This window comes from Perna viridis, chromosome 2 (genome assembly GCF_037379345.1).
Source record: "Perna viridis isolate PV_CMFRI_1.1 ecotype Kerala chromosome 2, ASM3737934v1, whole genome shotgun sequence".
NCBI lineage: Eukaryota > Metazoa > Mollusca > Bivalvia > Mytilida > Mytilidae > Perna > Perna viridis.
In genome coordinates this window covers 28876698-28891712 of record NC_142446.1, presented here as the reverse complement: position 1 = coordinate 28891712, position 15015 = coordinate 28876698, and the positions used below count along the sequence as shown (strand labels likewise).

General features: G+C 31.1%; 1 protein-coding gene across 8 annotated transcripts in view; it reads left to right on the top strand.

Annotated features, from left to right (window-relative positions):
- The window catches only part of LOC148624517 (diacylglycerol kinase delta-like), an 80176-nt gene that overhangs the window by 57692 nt on the left and 7469 nt on the right, over positions 1-15015 (top strand). For 7 of the 8 annotated variants that reach the window (XM_088567148.1, XM_088567149.1, XM_088567150.1 and 4 more), the window contains 12 exons: positions 1299-1409; positions 1888-2046; positions 2875-2920; positions 3733-3846; positions 5323-5457; positions 7725-7864; positions 8556-8667; positions 9435-9464; positions 12094-12189; positions 12874-13005; positions 13961-14078; positions 14563-14702. In XM_088567148.1, the coding sequence (XP_088423274.1) occupies positions 1299-1409; positions 1888-2046; positions 2875-2920; positions 3733-3846; positions 5323-5457; positions 7725-7864; positions 8556-8667; positions 9435-9464; positions 12094-12189; positions 12874-13005; positions 13961-14078; positions 14563-14702 (1333 nt within the window). The remainder of the gene's footprint in view (positions 1-1298; positions 1410-1887; positions 2047-2874; positions 2921-3732; positions 3847-5322; positions 5458-7724; positions 7865-8555; positions 8668-9434; positions 9465-12093; positions 12190-12873; positions 13006-13960; positions 14079-14562; positions 14703-15015) is intronic. The other variant, XM_088567151.1, reaches the window with a different exon arrangement.

Sequence of the window (15015 nt, the reverse complement as noted above, 5' to 3'; positions counted from 1 at the left end):
TCGGTTGGTAGTAAGCAATTTCTATCAAGTCAAACTTTGACTGGCAACAAAATAAATCCAGAAATCTTCGAACTTCAATATCTTGAGCTATCGAGGTAGGACTGTATTTTGAAGTCATACAAACTAAATTTTACTAAAAAAAAATGTTTTTTCAAAAAAAAATTAGGCATGTAAAGTGCAAATTGTGTGACAAACCTTGCTTAGGATCAAACAGTATACTGTAACTTTTTTAGTGATACAGTTGAACTATTGTGTCAAACTCAGAAGAGTCGAAATCTCAGATAACAAGAACTAATTTCAAAGTCCCAGCAAAACTCCTCTTACTCCAATACAATTTTTCCTTGGATAACTCGAACTCAGATGAATCAAAATCTCGGATAATTTGAGGTTCTCAATCAGTCCCTTCGATAGAACTCTGTGATTAATTAACCCTGATGTCTCAAAGTAAACTTATTAATTGGATTACTGATTGTTTTTAAAAACCATGATCAAGTGTTTTTACAATGATTAGCGTGGCTTTTTATATTATTTGTTGACACTCTTATTGGCTTTATTAATCCAAAATAGCATGTGTAGTGAAAAGAAACGAACTTTATTTATGACATGTAGGAATTCATGCTAACTGTGATATTAGATATTTTGATAAAAATAAAAAAATACAGATGAATTGTAATGGTACATGTATCTGAATATTTAATTAAACATCAAACAGACCAGAGTAATTAAGTGTCTTTCAATGACGAAATTCGTTGAGCTAGTGGATCTGAAATTTTACCATGGTAATGTTGAGCACATGGTTTGACGAATCTTCTGATTGAGAGTCATGCAAAGCAGCATGTTATGAACTTATGACATTTTTGATGAATAAAAAATAAAATGAAAATTTTCCTTAAACACTGGGTGGCATTCAGTATTCAAAAAATGATAAACAACACATAAAAAATATCTTATGATATGAGACACAAGTCATCATGAAAAACCATCGAAAGTGAAGAACATGTACAAGCACAACAGATGATGTAAATGCAGACACAATCATCGACCAAATTATTTCTGGGTTATACTGGACCTCGGATGACTCGAACCTTGGATAATTTTAACATTTTTGCCTGGTCCCTTCTACTTTAACTTTGTGAGGTTCGACTGTACATGTTGTTGATTAATGTTATTTTCTAGTTTCCAATTTTTAGAAAATTGTACTTTTACTTTTAGTGTTTTAGGTCCAGTCAACGAATTTGGCACAACATGCAAGATAATGAGCGGTGTGAGAGTAAATGTCACTTTAAATTGTCTTTCAGAAGTGAATATACAGAGAAATGTGTTATGAATAACTACTTTGGTATTGGTTTAGATGCAAAAATTACTTTAGATTTCCAAAATAAGCGAGATGAACATCCAGAAAAATGCAGGTAAGTTGTGTTGATGATAAGAAAGAGTTAACTTCTCTTTCATAGTATAGATAATTGTAAACTGTGATATTTTGTGACAGTTTTATTTTCACTGTTTTTTGAAGTAAGTCCAGTAACTTGAAAACTTAACTATTGTGACTATTTTCTGCATGGAATATTATGACACAAATTGAGGAACTATCCCAATTTTGAAATGGATTGAAAGAATGATTGCTGAAACAAAAAAAAAAGACAAAGTAAAAACTTGTTTATGGAATAGCTGACTTTGGACAATAAATAATTTTTGTTTACAACTTTTTAACTCATAGTTCTTGAAGACAGGGGCAATATTATAATACAAGTTTTTTTTTTTTTAATTTGATTTTAAAATTCGTTCTGGTTTCTTGAATTTTAATTTAAAACCTATACCATGGAATGGAAGACATTTGAACTTGAATATTAAAGCTTTTATTTTAGATTGAGTGATATTACTTTTCAGGAGTAGGACTAAAAATTTAATGTGGTATGGAGTTTTAGGAGGTAAAGAGATTTTACAAAGAACATTTAAAAACTTAGATCAGCGAGTACAGTTAGAATGTGATGGACAGAAAATTCCCCTTCCCAGTCTACAGGGAATTGTTATTCTTAATATACCTAGGTAAGTTTTATTAATGTTGCTAAAAATACCTCTGTTTTAAGCTTTTACCATCTTTTAAGGTCCGTTGTCTTTTACTTAAAAAAAAACCTTTCATTTCTGAACTTTTGAGTGTAAAATAATCAAATTGGTCACAGGTATTATTTATGTAGGTTCTTTGAACATTGCGCTTTGGGTGCTGACACAAACATAACTGTTATGGCTAGAGAAAAGTAAATGTGGCAACTTTCTTCAGCTTCAAGTACATCACTTTGTTTTGATATTATGACAACTTATACCTGTACAACTCCTGAAAGGTCTAATATGATGATTTTGCAAATGTTAGTTACTATCTTGAACATTGTATGAGAAGAAAAATTTAATGACCATTTCCATAATGTCAATGTTATATAATGTTTCATCATATTAGTCTCCTTGAAGCCTCATGTTTGTGATTTCTAATTCCAAAATTTATTCATTTCTAAATAATTAATGCATTTATTTTGCACCTAATTTGCAAGATATTGTTTCTGTATGATGTTAATGTATCTGTTGTTTATTGATAACATTAACAATAGTTATATAATAGTAAAAGAAAGATTACATTATATACCCGGTATATGTAGAATATAGAAGACCATGATGCACAAAGAAATATAATTATAATCATAAGCATATTTACATTAATTGTCATTGTATACATGCTTTTTTCTGTTGGATGATATAAAGGAACATAAATTATTAAGTATGGTAGATTTTAAAATTGTTGTAAATTGTCTGTCTGGAGATATGGTCATATTCCAGTAATTTAAGCAATTATAACTATAGTTAATGAGATGAATTATTTTTTAGCTACATGGGTGGTGCTAATTTTTGGGGAGGCACAAAAGAAAACGATGTGAGTACATCATAATGTTAGGTTATCAGAAAAAAACATAGGATAAAGTACAAGATTTTCAGTAACTAGTCCTTGATCACCATTTGCATGACTTGCATCTTGCAGGAATATGGAATGAATGTCACAGGAACTATTTGAATTGCCTGTTACATACATCTAAATTTCTTAGAATTGAAAATCTAATATTGTGAAAGTAATTTTATTTGTTGCTACCGATTTGCATGGTTTTTTTTGGGGAAAGTCAGTTTGTAGATTCTTGAATAACTTCATTAAACAAAATTTCCTTTTCACTGAAAACCAAATTTCATTGTTTGGCAAATCCATGAAAACCATGAAAATTGGTAGCCCAAAAACATTATTACTTACACAGTAGTTGATATACATGTATTACACTTTGGGTCTGGTTTTGACACAGAATTATAATAAATATCCAGTCCCCCAGGAATTCATGTGCCATTGCTATCAGATTAGGCTTGCACTGATATTTGAATAACTGGACTAAAGATGAATACTTTCTGTTGTATCAAAAAGACAAAATTGAAAGAATCAACATCATAATAATATAAATATATACTGACACTAAATTACAAAAAAATAGATGGCATTATTTAATAGAGAACAAAAAGGTTGATTGCAGTTTCAAAGTCCAGAAATGATGAGTTTGTTTATCTTCATAACACTGGTTATAAAGTGTAAAATCACTTTTACAAGAAAAAAAATGGATTTTAAAATTTTTTCATATGGTGTAATTGTGATGGACTTTTTTTTTAGGGTAGTATTATCCTGCTCATTTATTCATGCATATTTTTCAGACTTTCCAAGCTCCAAGTTTTGATGACAAGATATTAGAAGTGGTAGCTGTATTTGGAAGTGTTCAAATGGCAGTTTCTAGAGTGCTAGATATACAACATCACAGAATAGCTCAGGTTTTTATCTCAGTTGCTTTTTATATGATATAGTGTTGAATATAAACATGTTTGCAATTTCATATTTCAAAAAAATATCTCTAATTTGACCTCCCCCACTTTGCTATGCTTTACTGATTTTAGCAGGAAAAAGTTAAACAGTAAAAATGAGACAGTATAGAACCTCAGTTTTTAACTGAATGATTAATCAGAAGTGGTTGTAAGATGTGTAATACAGTGGATTCCGCTTAATTGCATAGCCTATTTGCCAGTAAAAATTGTGCAAATAACCGGGCTATTCTTATAACCGAAATTACGATTTTACCAGAAGTGTGAGTTCAGGTAAGACGACCAGGGATATCACTGTTCAACATTTCTGATTTGGTATTTAATTGTTGTATACCTTCTCATTGTATTGTTCTTTTATCAATAAATAATAATATATATTGTGTTTGTCTTGTTTATTGACCTTCTTTACGTTTTGTGTATTTATAAGTAAAACCATGTGTTTCTCATCTATAAATAGTCAAGTAATTTCCTGACCTTTCTATGAAAGAAAATCCCATATTTCATATTTCAGCCAGGATTCAGTGTAATATTCATCAATGTTAGCAGTTTCTGGGCTTTTGAAATGGTCTGTGTGTTTTTATTCCTCTGTTCAATCACCATTGTACACTGATAGTTGGGTATTATATGTGTCATTGACCTCGATATATTCCTATGAAGTGTGGATAGTATGGGGCACCTTAGGGTAGTTGAATATCATTAGACATTGTACTGAATGAATGATGACTTTTAATTCTTGGTTGATATTTATGCCTAGTAACCCAAGCTCACTAAAAACTGTTCAGCTCATTAAAGAAAATTAAATTTACATTGATAATCATTTGTAGTCGAAAGAATTTAAATAGGGACAAAAAATACCCCAAGCTGCATCATAAGGTGATGTTTGGCATGTCGTCAGAAGTCATCGTTCACCCAGGTGCTTGTTTATTTTAATGTAATTAGAAATCATTTAAATTGTCTTTTATATCCATTATGTTTTTAATCCATTATTAACACCTCCTGATTGATGATAATCTAGTTTTTACAACAATAAGTATGATTGACATATTTATGACCCGAAGGCTTAAAATAGAATTTGGGAAAACCTGTCTTTACCTGGATGAGGCAAAATTCTCTATGCAATAAACTGAAATGCACCTGCAAGGCCTATGCAAATAAGTGATTTTTTCCCTAATAGAATAATAGGAAATGGTTTTGTGCAGGAGAAAATGATGCTAATAACCGAAATATGCAATAAAGCGATATGCGATTAAGTGGAGTCTACTGTACTAATTTGACATCACAAATTTGCACCACAGTTCTAGTTTAGTATGAATTTCTAGTGATCAAAACTAACTTTTCTTTCTCTTTGAAATAAAATTGTGCTTTTAAATGTCAATTATCATATTATTGGTTTAACATATTATTTCTTACAACTTATGTTTTTTCCAGTGTCGGTCAGTTAAAATCACAATTATTGGAGATGAGAATGTTCCTGTACAAGTTGATGGTGAAGCATGGAATCAGCCTCCTGGTTACATCAGAATTGTACATAAAAATAGGGCACAAATGTTAACCAGAGATAGGGTCAGTAATTACATGTTTAATTGAATTTTCGTCCTCTTTCTTTCTTCAGTAAGCATTTGGGTAAAGATGATGACCGTAACAGTTGACACGGTCATCTCAAGATGGTGGAAGAAAATTCAGGTACAAATCTTTTTCATTCAAAAAGTTGTTCATTCACAATATTGAGGAAAAATATATATATGATGAATAGTTGGTAATCCTTCCAAGCTTTTAATTTGAAGCTGGAAGCATATGTGAAAATGCGTGATTAATGAGGCTTCTGGAACAGGGTTATGTTGCTACAAGATTGAAGTCATCACTACAGAAGTTTTATTGTCGTCATCATCATCTCATGGATCATTATGGTGTATCCATCTGCACCATGAAAACTAATTTGTTCAATGTGTCATAGTTTTCTTTTCCTCTTTCGTCTACCCCGTATTTGACTTTTTATGAGCAGGTGTTTCTAGAAAAGCAGAGGATGCTTACCCTGCCAGTGCACATGGTCCGTGCTCCCAGTTTTTAGTGGAGTCTGAGTTGCTCATTTGCTTTTGTTACTTTGTATGTATGATTTATGAAGTTACTTTATGTTCTTTGTCGTGTACGACTGTTTTCCATGTCTGGTCTTTGTCCCTGGATTACATTCTTTTGATTACTGCTAGTACCTTGGTTCCCTTGTTTATTCTTTGGCCTATATACATGTTTATATATTATGGATATCATCCCACAGTACTTTGATGTTTTAGTGGTTAGAAAAAGGAAAAAATAAAGAAAAATTGAAAGTATATGCATATATAGAGACTCTTTATATGTATATCCTTATGATATATTTACGATTTTGCTTTCTTTATTTTTTATTTTTTTCACTTTTTCACCACTAAAACGTCAAAGAACTGAGATTCTTCTCACAGCATGTACATATTCAAAACTTTTTTTCGTTTTTAATGTGACCTCTACTCTTTACGCCTAAATTGCAATCCACATTAAAGTACCAGACAACAAGTAACCATTCACTGGAAGGATGTACAAAAATGTTTCTAAGTAAACAACCATACACGTATGTGTATATAAGTCTTTTCAGACAGAAAATAATGCTAATTGATCAAAAGGAACTGTCAAACTATGAAAATGTACATACAGCTATTGTCTGCAAAAACACAAGACTTCAGAATCTTTAAATGATAATAGTTTCTTATACATAGGGTATTTGATAAACTTTCATCATGATATATATTAGTTCCTGTATGTTACGGTCATCACATCAATATTTTTACCTTGTAAATTCTCATTAATCATACATTTTACACATGTGCTTACCAAACTAGGAAGAATTACCAACTATTTGTCAAGTTTATTTTGTTCAATATCTTGAATATACAACTGTATGAAAGAAAAATATTCTTGCACAAATTTCCCTCCGCCATCTTGAGATGACCGTAACAGCAGTTATGGTCATCAGCTTTATCCCGGTGAATAAGGGGCGGGGTTATAGAATTCAAATGTCTCACCCGCCATTTCTCTGAAATTGGGTTTTACATTTTATTTGCCTTGAATTTTTATACTTGTAGACAACAAAATTTTACTCATTAGTTTTGCTACTAATGTCATTTACCCAAAAAAAGTTTACGTCATTTAAAATATCTAGAAAAGACCAGGTGTTAGAAAAGAGCATAAAAAACTTCATGTCATTTAAAATATCTAGATAAGACCAGGTGTTAGCTTAAAAAAGGTCACATTTCCACATTTTCTTTCAATAACAAAATGCATTGTAATACCGAAGGACAAATTGTAATAGGTTACACATGCATTGTCAATTTAGGAGTTTTGTTATGACATTTGAAACTTTAGTTAGATCATTCTACAACTCCTATTAACTGCTTTAATATTTTTCATTTACTGACAATGCAGTTTCCTATTTTGTTCTTATTCCTTTCCCGTATGTCCTTCCTTTTATTGTATTTATTACTCATAAACCTTGTTGTCACTATTATATGTGTTAAAAGTTGGTTCAATAACAAAAAAAACAAAAAATTGGAACTTGGTTTAGCTACAAGTAGACAAAATTTACTTTATAATATCATTACTTGTGCTAATGTTGATGGCAAGAAAATGCAAGACACTTTGCAAAAGAAAATGGACCACTCCTGAAATAAGTTCAACGGGATAATGATTTATCTATTGAATTTAATCTTCGTGTATTTATATTTAAAAATAAAACCTTTCTGCCTGCTGCATATAATTTACTTATCAGATACATGTTTTATCATACATGAATTGTTTATCATTAGGCTTTCGAGAAAACATTAACGCAGTGGTCAGAGAAACAGAAAGTAGAAAGGCCAGTTAGTCCCCAAGTCATATCTATGTCAGAAGATGAATGTTTAGTTCTACAGAGTTTTGTCGAGGCATCCTCCTCTATGATAAAGTGGTATGTTTTGTATAAAATACAGCTTCCCTGTTTAATCCTTGTGTCAAATGTGATATTCTATTCCTCCATGTAGATACAAGGAGTTTTTGGATAGAAATGGCTGCTGCCACATGCCACTCATGAGATACAGGGATGATTGAAATTCTGTGTCATTATACCTGACTCTACATTCAGTCTTTATAGAGTTACTGTGGAGATCATGTTCAAAGGGTTTTTTTTGTTTCATGGTTTGCCACTACACTCAAAATAAACAAATGTAATCTCACAAAATGAAACCATAATAAGTAGAACACATACATATTGCCAAAATCATTATGAAAGTGGAGGGTACTTATTAATCACAAGTCTATCCATCCTATTGTCTGTATGTACATCTGCGTTTTTCATAGTTTTCTCTGCAAATACTTATTTGTTATTTATAAAAGTTTTATATTCATTTACTATATCCATGGATTGGATTTCGGACTGGAACCACATCAACTTTCTGCTTGATGACTTTTTGTATTTTGACCATGTAGGGATGCAGGGCTTTGGTCACTGAATTCCTATATTTTTGGTGAAATCATAAATAATTATAGTATTTTTATTGGCAAATCTAAGAATGGTTTAGTATTTAGGTATGTTAGAAAATGAATATAAAGTTGATATGATTCTTCAGAAAAATTGTTCTGAAATCACAATGTTTTTTTAGTGTGAAGGTCGCTTCTAGGAAATATAGTGCTGTAGAAGAAGAGCTTTATCCTTTAGCATCTCAGTCCTCAGTATTTCTTGACAATTTATATCCGTCAGGAAGACTAGCTGATGTAAGTAATTAAGTGTTTTTATGTGTTACATTGTTTGATTAAATGTTGCTGTGTTAAACCAAGAATGAACAGATGTTGTTCTTGAAGTGAAAATTATTTACTTGACTCATTCAGTCGTAAAAACCATTTAGTTTTTTTTTTTTTTGTTTTGTTTTGTTTTGTTTTGTTTTTTTTTTTGTTTTATTTTGTTTTGTTTTGGTTTTGTTTTGTTTTGTTTTTTTTTAATAAATTATGGTTTTTGTTTGTTTTTTTTATCTAATTACAGTTTTTAATGTGATTATATTTTTTTTTATCCCTTATTTTTGGAAGAAAGATGTCTTAATTGTTATTTTTGGTGAATTTATACAACTCCTAGAACAGTTGTAGGGTTTGTAAGTCTTGTTCTAGTTCCATTTTCTGTTGCAGAAATGCAGAAAGTATTTTTCATTTAAAGGTATACTTCCAGGATCTTGAAATGCTACTTTACAATCCAAAATCTTCTATTTATTGCTTTTCTTAACACTTATATCATATATTTTACATATTTTATTGGCATTTTTTCACAGAAATATGTTTTGCATTTAATGATGAACTTAACACTGTGTAAATGACAAAATTCCATGCATTTGAACAGTAGATAGGGACCATTCTCGTGAAACCATAGAGTCACATGACAAGACTTACATACCTTATAGGAATTTATTTTGTGAATGGAACTTGGGGTACCCAGTTTTGCTCAGTATAAGATAGTTAACAGAAATGAAATCATTTTATTTCTATTTAAATAGCTTGATACAGATGAAAATGAAATAAATCAGGTTAATATATGTTGTTTGGGAATGTTGTGAATTGAAAAGGTCCCCCCTCTATTCACTACAGTAAAAAAGATATGTTACACATATATGAATGAGTAATTTGTCCAATATTAAAGACTGTGTGATATGAATGCTACACTATGAATGTTCACCTAGCATGTTTTGTTTACTTCAGTATTTTATCAGTTTTTATGATGATGTTTAGGATATTTTGTTAGTCGTACTTTGATCCAGTTACAGATGAACTTCCTTAGGTAGTTAATTAGATAATTGAAAAGGAGATTTAAACTTTCTATCAGACAGAGATTCAAATGTCAATGTAATGCTAAAAAAACCTAAATTAAAATCTCTTTCTCAATTGTCCATTCAATTACCTAACAAGTTGGTTATCAATCATTTAAGGGAAGACCAACTTTGTCCCGTAAACATTATCATTGTATGTGCTGTAATGGCTACAATTAGTTTTGAGTCCTGTCAACTAAATAAGGCTTTAACACATTGCTTACCAGTGATAGATTGACAAAAAGATTTTTAATGAAGTTGTATATTGACACATTGATTGTCAGTGATGGTTTGACACATTATTTGTCAGTTATGGTACAGTACATTGATTGTCAGTAATGACACATTTATCATCAATGGTGGTTTGAATGCATAGATTGCCAGTAAAGATATGAAGCATCAATTGTAAGTTTTGACACATTTGTCAGTAATGGTTTTAAAGCATTGATTGTCATGTGATGGTTTGACACATTTATCATCAGTGATAGTTGGAAAGTATTGATTGTCAGTAATGATATGAAGTATCAGTTGTAAGTTATGGTTTGACAAATTGATTGTCAGTAATGGTTTGGAAGCATTGATTGTCAATTATAGTTTTGAAGCATTGATTGTCAATTATGGTTTGACTGATTGATTACCAGTGACGGCTTGAAAGATTGTCAGTCAATGCATCTTTTTACGTTTTGTTTAAGTTTTAAACATCTTCAAACAAAGTTAATGGGGTATATAGGAATGACATACCCATTTGTCCACTTATTTTGTAAAGCACAAATTGATTTACTCAAAATTGAGGTTTAACATTATATATGGATGTATTTGCATATGTAATTTGAGAGTCTTGAATATTTATATGTTGAGTTTAGGAAGAGAATCTTCTTGTGAGCTTTGTTGAGTATATCTAGGTTTTGTTGTTGATTAGTGGGTTACACTATGAGGAAGCTTTGTACATACATGTATACTCATTATGATATGAAGCTTTCATGATTCCATTTAATGGTTAAAACTTGATATTTCTTAGTGGAGCAGCAGTGTTGTGGCATCACATTATTGTTTGCATTTAAGCATTTTTGTTTATTTGACTGCATGTTCAATGTGGAATGCATTTTATGAAACTTTAGTTAGATATTTGTGATATATTTATTAAATTTTTTTCCCTTCACTTTTGAATGACCACAAAATATGTGTGGTCATATAATGGTATTGTGCTGTCATTGTTTATAAACACTTTGTTTTCAACTATATAAGAAGCTTAAAAGGAACCAAAAACATGCACTCTACAAACAAAATATAATAATGGATCTGCTTAAAATGATACCACAAGGTTTCTTGCCACAAACATCTATTTTGGGTATCAGGACATTTATCGTACCATTTCATAATTTTAGGAGCTGAAAAGAGCTAAAGCAAGTATATATTGAATTTCAGTATAGACTGAACTATAAGGCTACATACTATTCTATTTCCATCTTTGTGGAATGACATCATTGCAGTCTCCATGAAATTGTACCAGAATGGTTTCATACCACAAAGGTCATGCTGGGATTGATTTTTAGTATTAAGACTGTGAAGGGATTTAGTTTTTTTCCTGGTTTCCTGGCAAAAACTTGTGTAAAAGGGAATGAGATCCTGAACTAGATAGGAATTAGCTGTCAAAAAAGCTTTTTTCTGAAACTTTGTATAAATTGCTTATTTCTAATGTCTAATTGCAAATTTAAAAGCTCTTGGAGTACCATCAGTCTTTTCAAAACAGTTATGATGTGTAAAACATTTATCGCTACCCAAACTAAGTTTAAATTGCCTCAAATGTTCTTGGTTCAACTCCTGCAGTCATATCAAGCTGTTCCCTGTAAAGCATTTTATAAATAGTGTTAACAAATAGAATTTTTCATATACCAAAAATGACTTTATACTTACGTACTTTGTCATCTTCATGCATATGCAAACACACCATTATTGAATACCTTTGTTTAGGACCAATGCTGAAACTTTGTTCATATATTCTTTCATCAGTTTTAGGTACTTGTAGGTAAATATAAGCTTATATGTCTATCTATCTGCAGATATGGTATTGTATAGTACATTTTAAGATTATATGTCTATCTATCTGCAGATATGGTATTTTGTAGTACATTTTAAGATTATATGTCTATCTATCTGCAGACATGGTATTTTGTAGTACATTTTAAGATTATATGTCTATCTATCTGCAGATATGGTATTTTGTAGTACATTTTAAGATTATATTTCTATCTGTCTGCAGATATGGTATTTTGCAGTACATTATAAAATTATATGTCTATCTGTCTGCAGATATGGTATTTTGTAGTACATTTTAAGATTATTTTTTCAGCCTACTTTAAGGAGTCAAGTGATAGATTTTATAAGAAGTGTTCAGCAACTGTATTCTGATACCAGTGTCTTTCTATCAGATAAAGCAGCAATGCTTGTAAGTAGAAAGGTAACCCGAAAGTTTACTTAGTATGGTTGAGCAAACAAAAAAAAACTTATGATATGAAATGCAAGACATCTTGAAGAACCCTGTAAAGTGAAGTACATATACATGTACAAGCACAACAAATGAGTGAAATGCAGAAACAATCATGACCAAACTTATTTCTGAGTTATACTTGTCCTAGGATGACTCCAACCTCTGATAAATGATGGAAATGCAGAAACAATCATGACCACACTACTTCCGAGTTATACCTGACCTTGGATGACTCAAACCTCGAATAACTTGGACATATTTACCTGGTCCCTTCAACCTCGACGTAACGAGGTTCGACTGTAATTTTATTTACTTCTTGTGTTTTTAAAAATATAAGATTTAGAAGTGAAAATATTCTAGTAAGTTTCACTCCTTACTGATGTGAGAAAGTGTAGATATTTAAAACCACTTTCATATCAATTTTTTTATCTTTCAGAGTATTTGAAAAATTTGTATTCCACAAAATTACTTTTACATGAACATGTAACCCATATGTAATAATGCATATTTTTCATTCAAATAATTATAAATATGGTATAATTTAGTCTTTCTGTCATGAATAGCAAGAATTAAAGTGAACTAAGTATTAATTTGAAAATGTTAGTAAACAAAAGGTACATGATTGTTTTTGATGTGTTCTAGAGATTAGATTCTGATGTAATGGACCAGCTTAGTATGTGTCTGGGACAGTTAGATTTAGAATTACAGAAGATGTGTCAGATTTGTAACCTTCCATTCCATACAGCACCTGCACAACATAACTCTCAGGATGAGGTAGGTATTAGGTCAATAATAGATGCTATCTAACTCTCCTGACATGGGAAGTAAATTGTTGAAACACCTACATTTTCGAGATTAAAGTTAGTATTTGGGTCAACTGTAGAAACACCCTCTCTTTCAGTAAAAGGTTATCTTTTGGATCATTTGTAGACACATATTCATACCCAGATGAGACACCTCTACACACAGGTTTTGCATACCTTCACACTCAGGTTGGACTCACCTTCACACTCAGGTTATATTCATCTTCACACTCCAATTGCACACACTTTTACACAGATGTTGGATACACCTTCTAACACTGGTTTGACAGACCTTTATGTATTGGTAACACACATCTTAGCATATAGGTTAGACACATCTTTCAATTCAGGCTAGACGCACTTTACTTCCTTATAAGACATTGTTATTTTTGATTAGTGACATACTTTCACCCTAAGGTTGAACACCATATTTCACACGCCTTTACTCTGAGGTTAGACACATCTTTACACTTCAGTGAATTTCACTGTATAGTAATTATGGTCACCTGAGTTTGAATTTTGTAAAGATGGATCATGACCATTTTTTTAGCCTCTCTGGTATTCGGAAGAGAAATCTGACAGTTTGCAGTTTTAGAGGGTTGATTTCTGTTAGGAGAGCTGTTTTGAAACTTAAAATTGTATTAAAAGAAGTATCAGTCTGCTGAATTTATTTCGTCTAACTATTTATGGTTGTTCCCCATGTAGGACTTAATCTTGTGCCATTGTGACATCTCTAGTAAAACCATCTGCACTAAGTCCAGTGCCTCTGACCACTCGTCCATCCAGGCTATATAAAAATATAGCTTCCTCTCGGAGGATCATTCCTCTACATAGAATAAATTAAGGGTTTTGTAGTATAGAGGATCAAATTAAAAATACATACATATAAATATATTTGTAGTATATCTGGTTTTGTATAATTTCAGCCCCTTATTCCGACAACTGAAAACAGTAAAAGAAGTAAGCCGGGTAGGTTAAAACATGTCTATAACAAGTTAAAAGGCAAAGGTAAAGATAAAGATAGTAAAGTCAACATTCCAATTTGTAAGTATAAGCAAAACAATGAAGGAAAAATCATTCATGTATCATGTATGGTATAATGCAACAGTCCAAACCATTTTGTTGTGATGAAACATTACACAAAAGAAGCACATACAACAGTATGTAGATTTGCATACAATTATTTAAAGGATAATGGAAAAATACATGGTTTTATTCATATGATTTGCCGAAAACCCACTTTTCAGTTATTGATATTCACTGAGTTAGGTTAACAGGAGTCTCATACTTAAGTGGAAATTTATGTCAGTTGACTGGTTTTACAACAGACTTCTATAATTCGAGGAGGACCTCAAAGGTTAGTGTATATGTGCAACATTTTTCATATGCCAAATGAATGTTTTATGACTGTCAGTCTGTCAGCACCTTATACAATTACTCAAAAATGGTAATACTTATTGAGTTAGAAGTACAGAACCAATTATCATTAATAATCTGGAAGGTTCTGCATTTGCTTTATAATTTTCAGCTTATAATGTATATACTTGGACACCAGAAGATGTTGGTTTATGGTTAGAGTCATTATCTCTTGGAGAATATAGAGACTACTTCATAGGGCATGAAATCAGGGGCTTAGAACTCTTATCACTGGACAAAGGGGATATTCAAGTATGTATAAACATTTCATTTAACTATGAATAGTGAATGGTAAATGATCAGCAGATAATTCTAGATGAATGAACAGGAAAAAATGAAAAAAATACTTAACATCAGAAAGAAAATGAAATAAAAATGGTATACCTGTAGAAAATACACAGTCGTAGTACAATGAACTACAAAAAAGTATATCATTTCGACTGATGTAGGAGTTACGACCCCTGAAACAGTTTTTTTGTTGTTTTTTTTTTCCACATGTACAACTTTAAAAATCTTCTCTAAAATCATTTAAGATAATTGAATGAAAATAAGCATAATAGTTCTT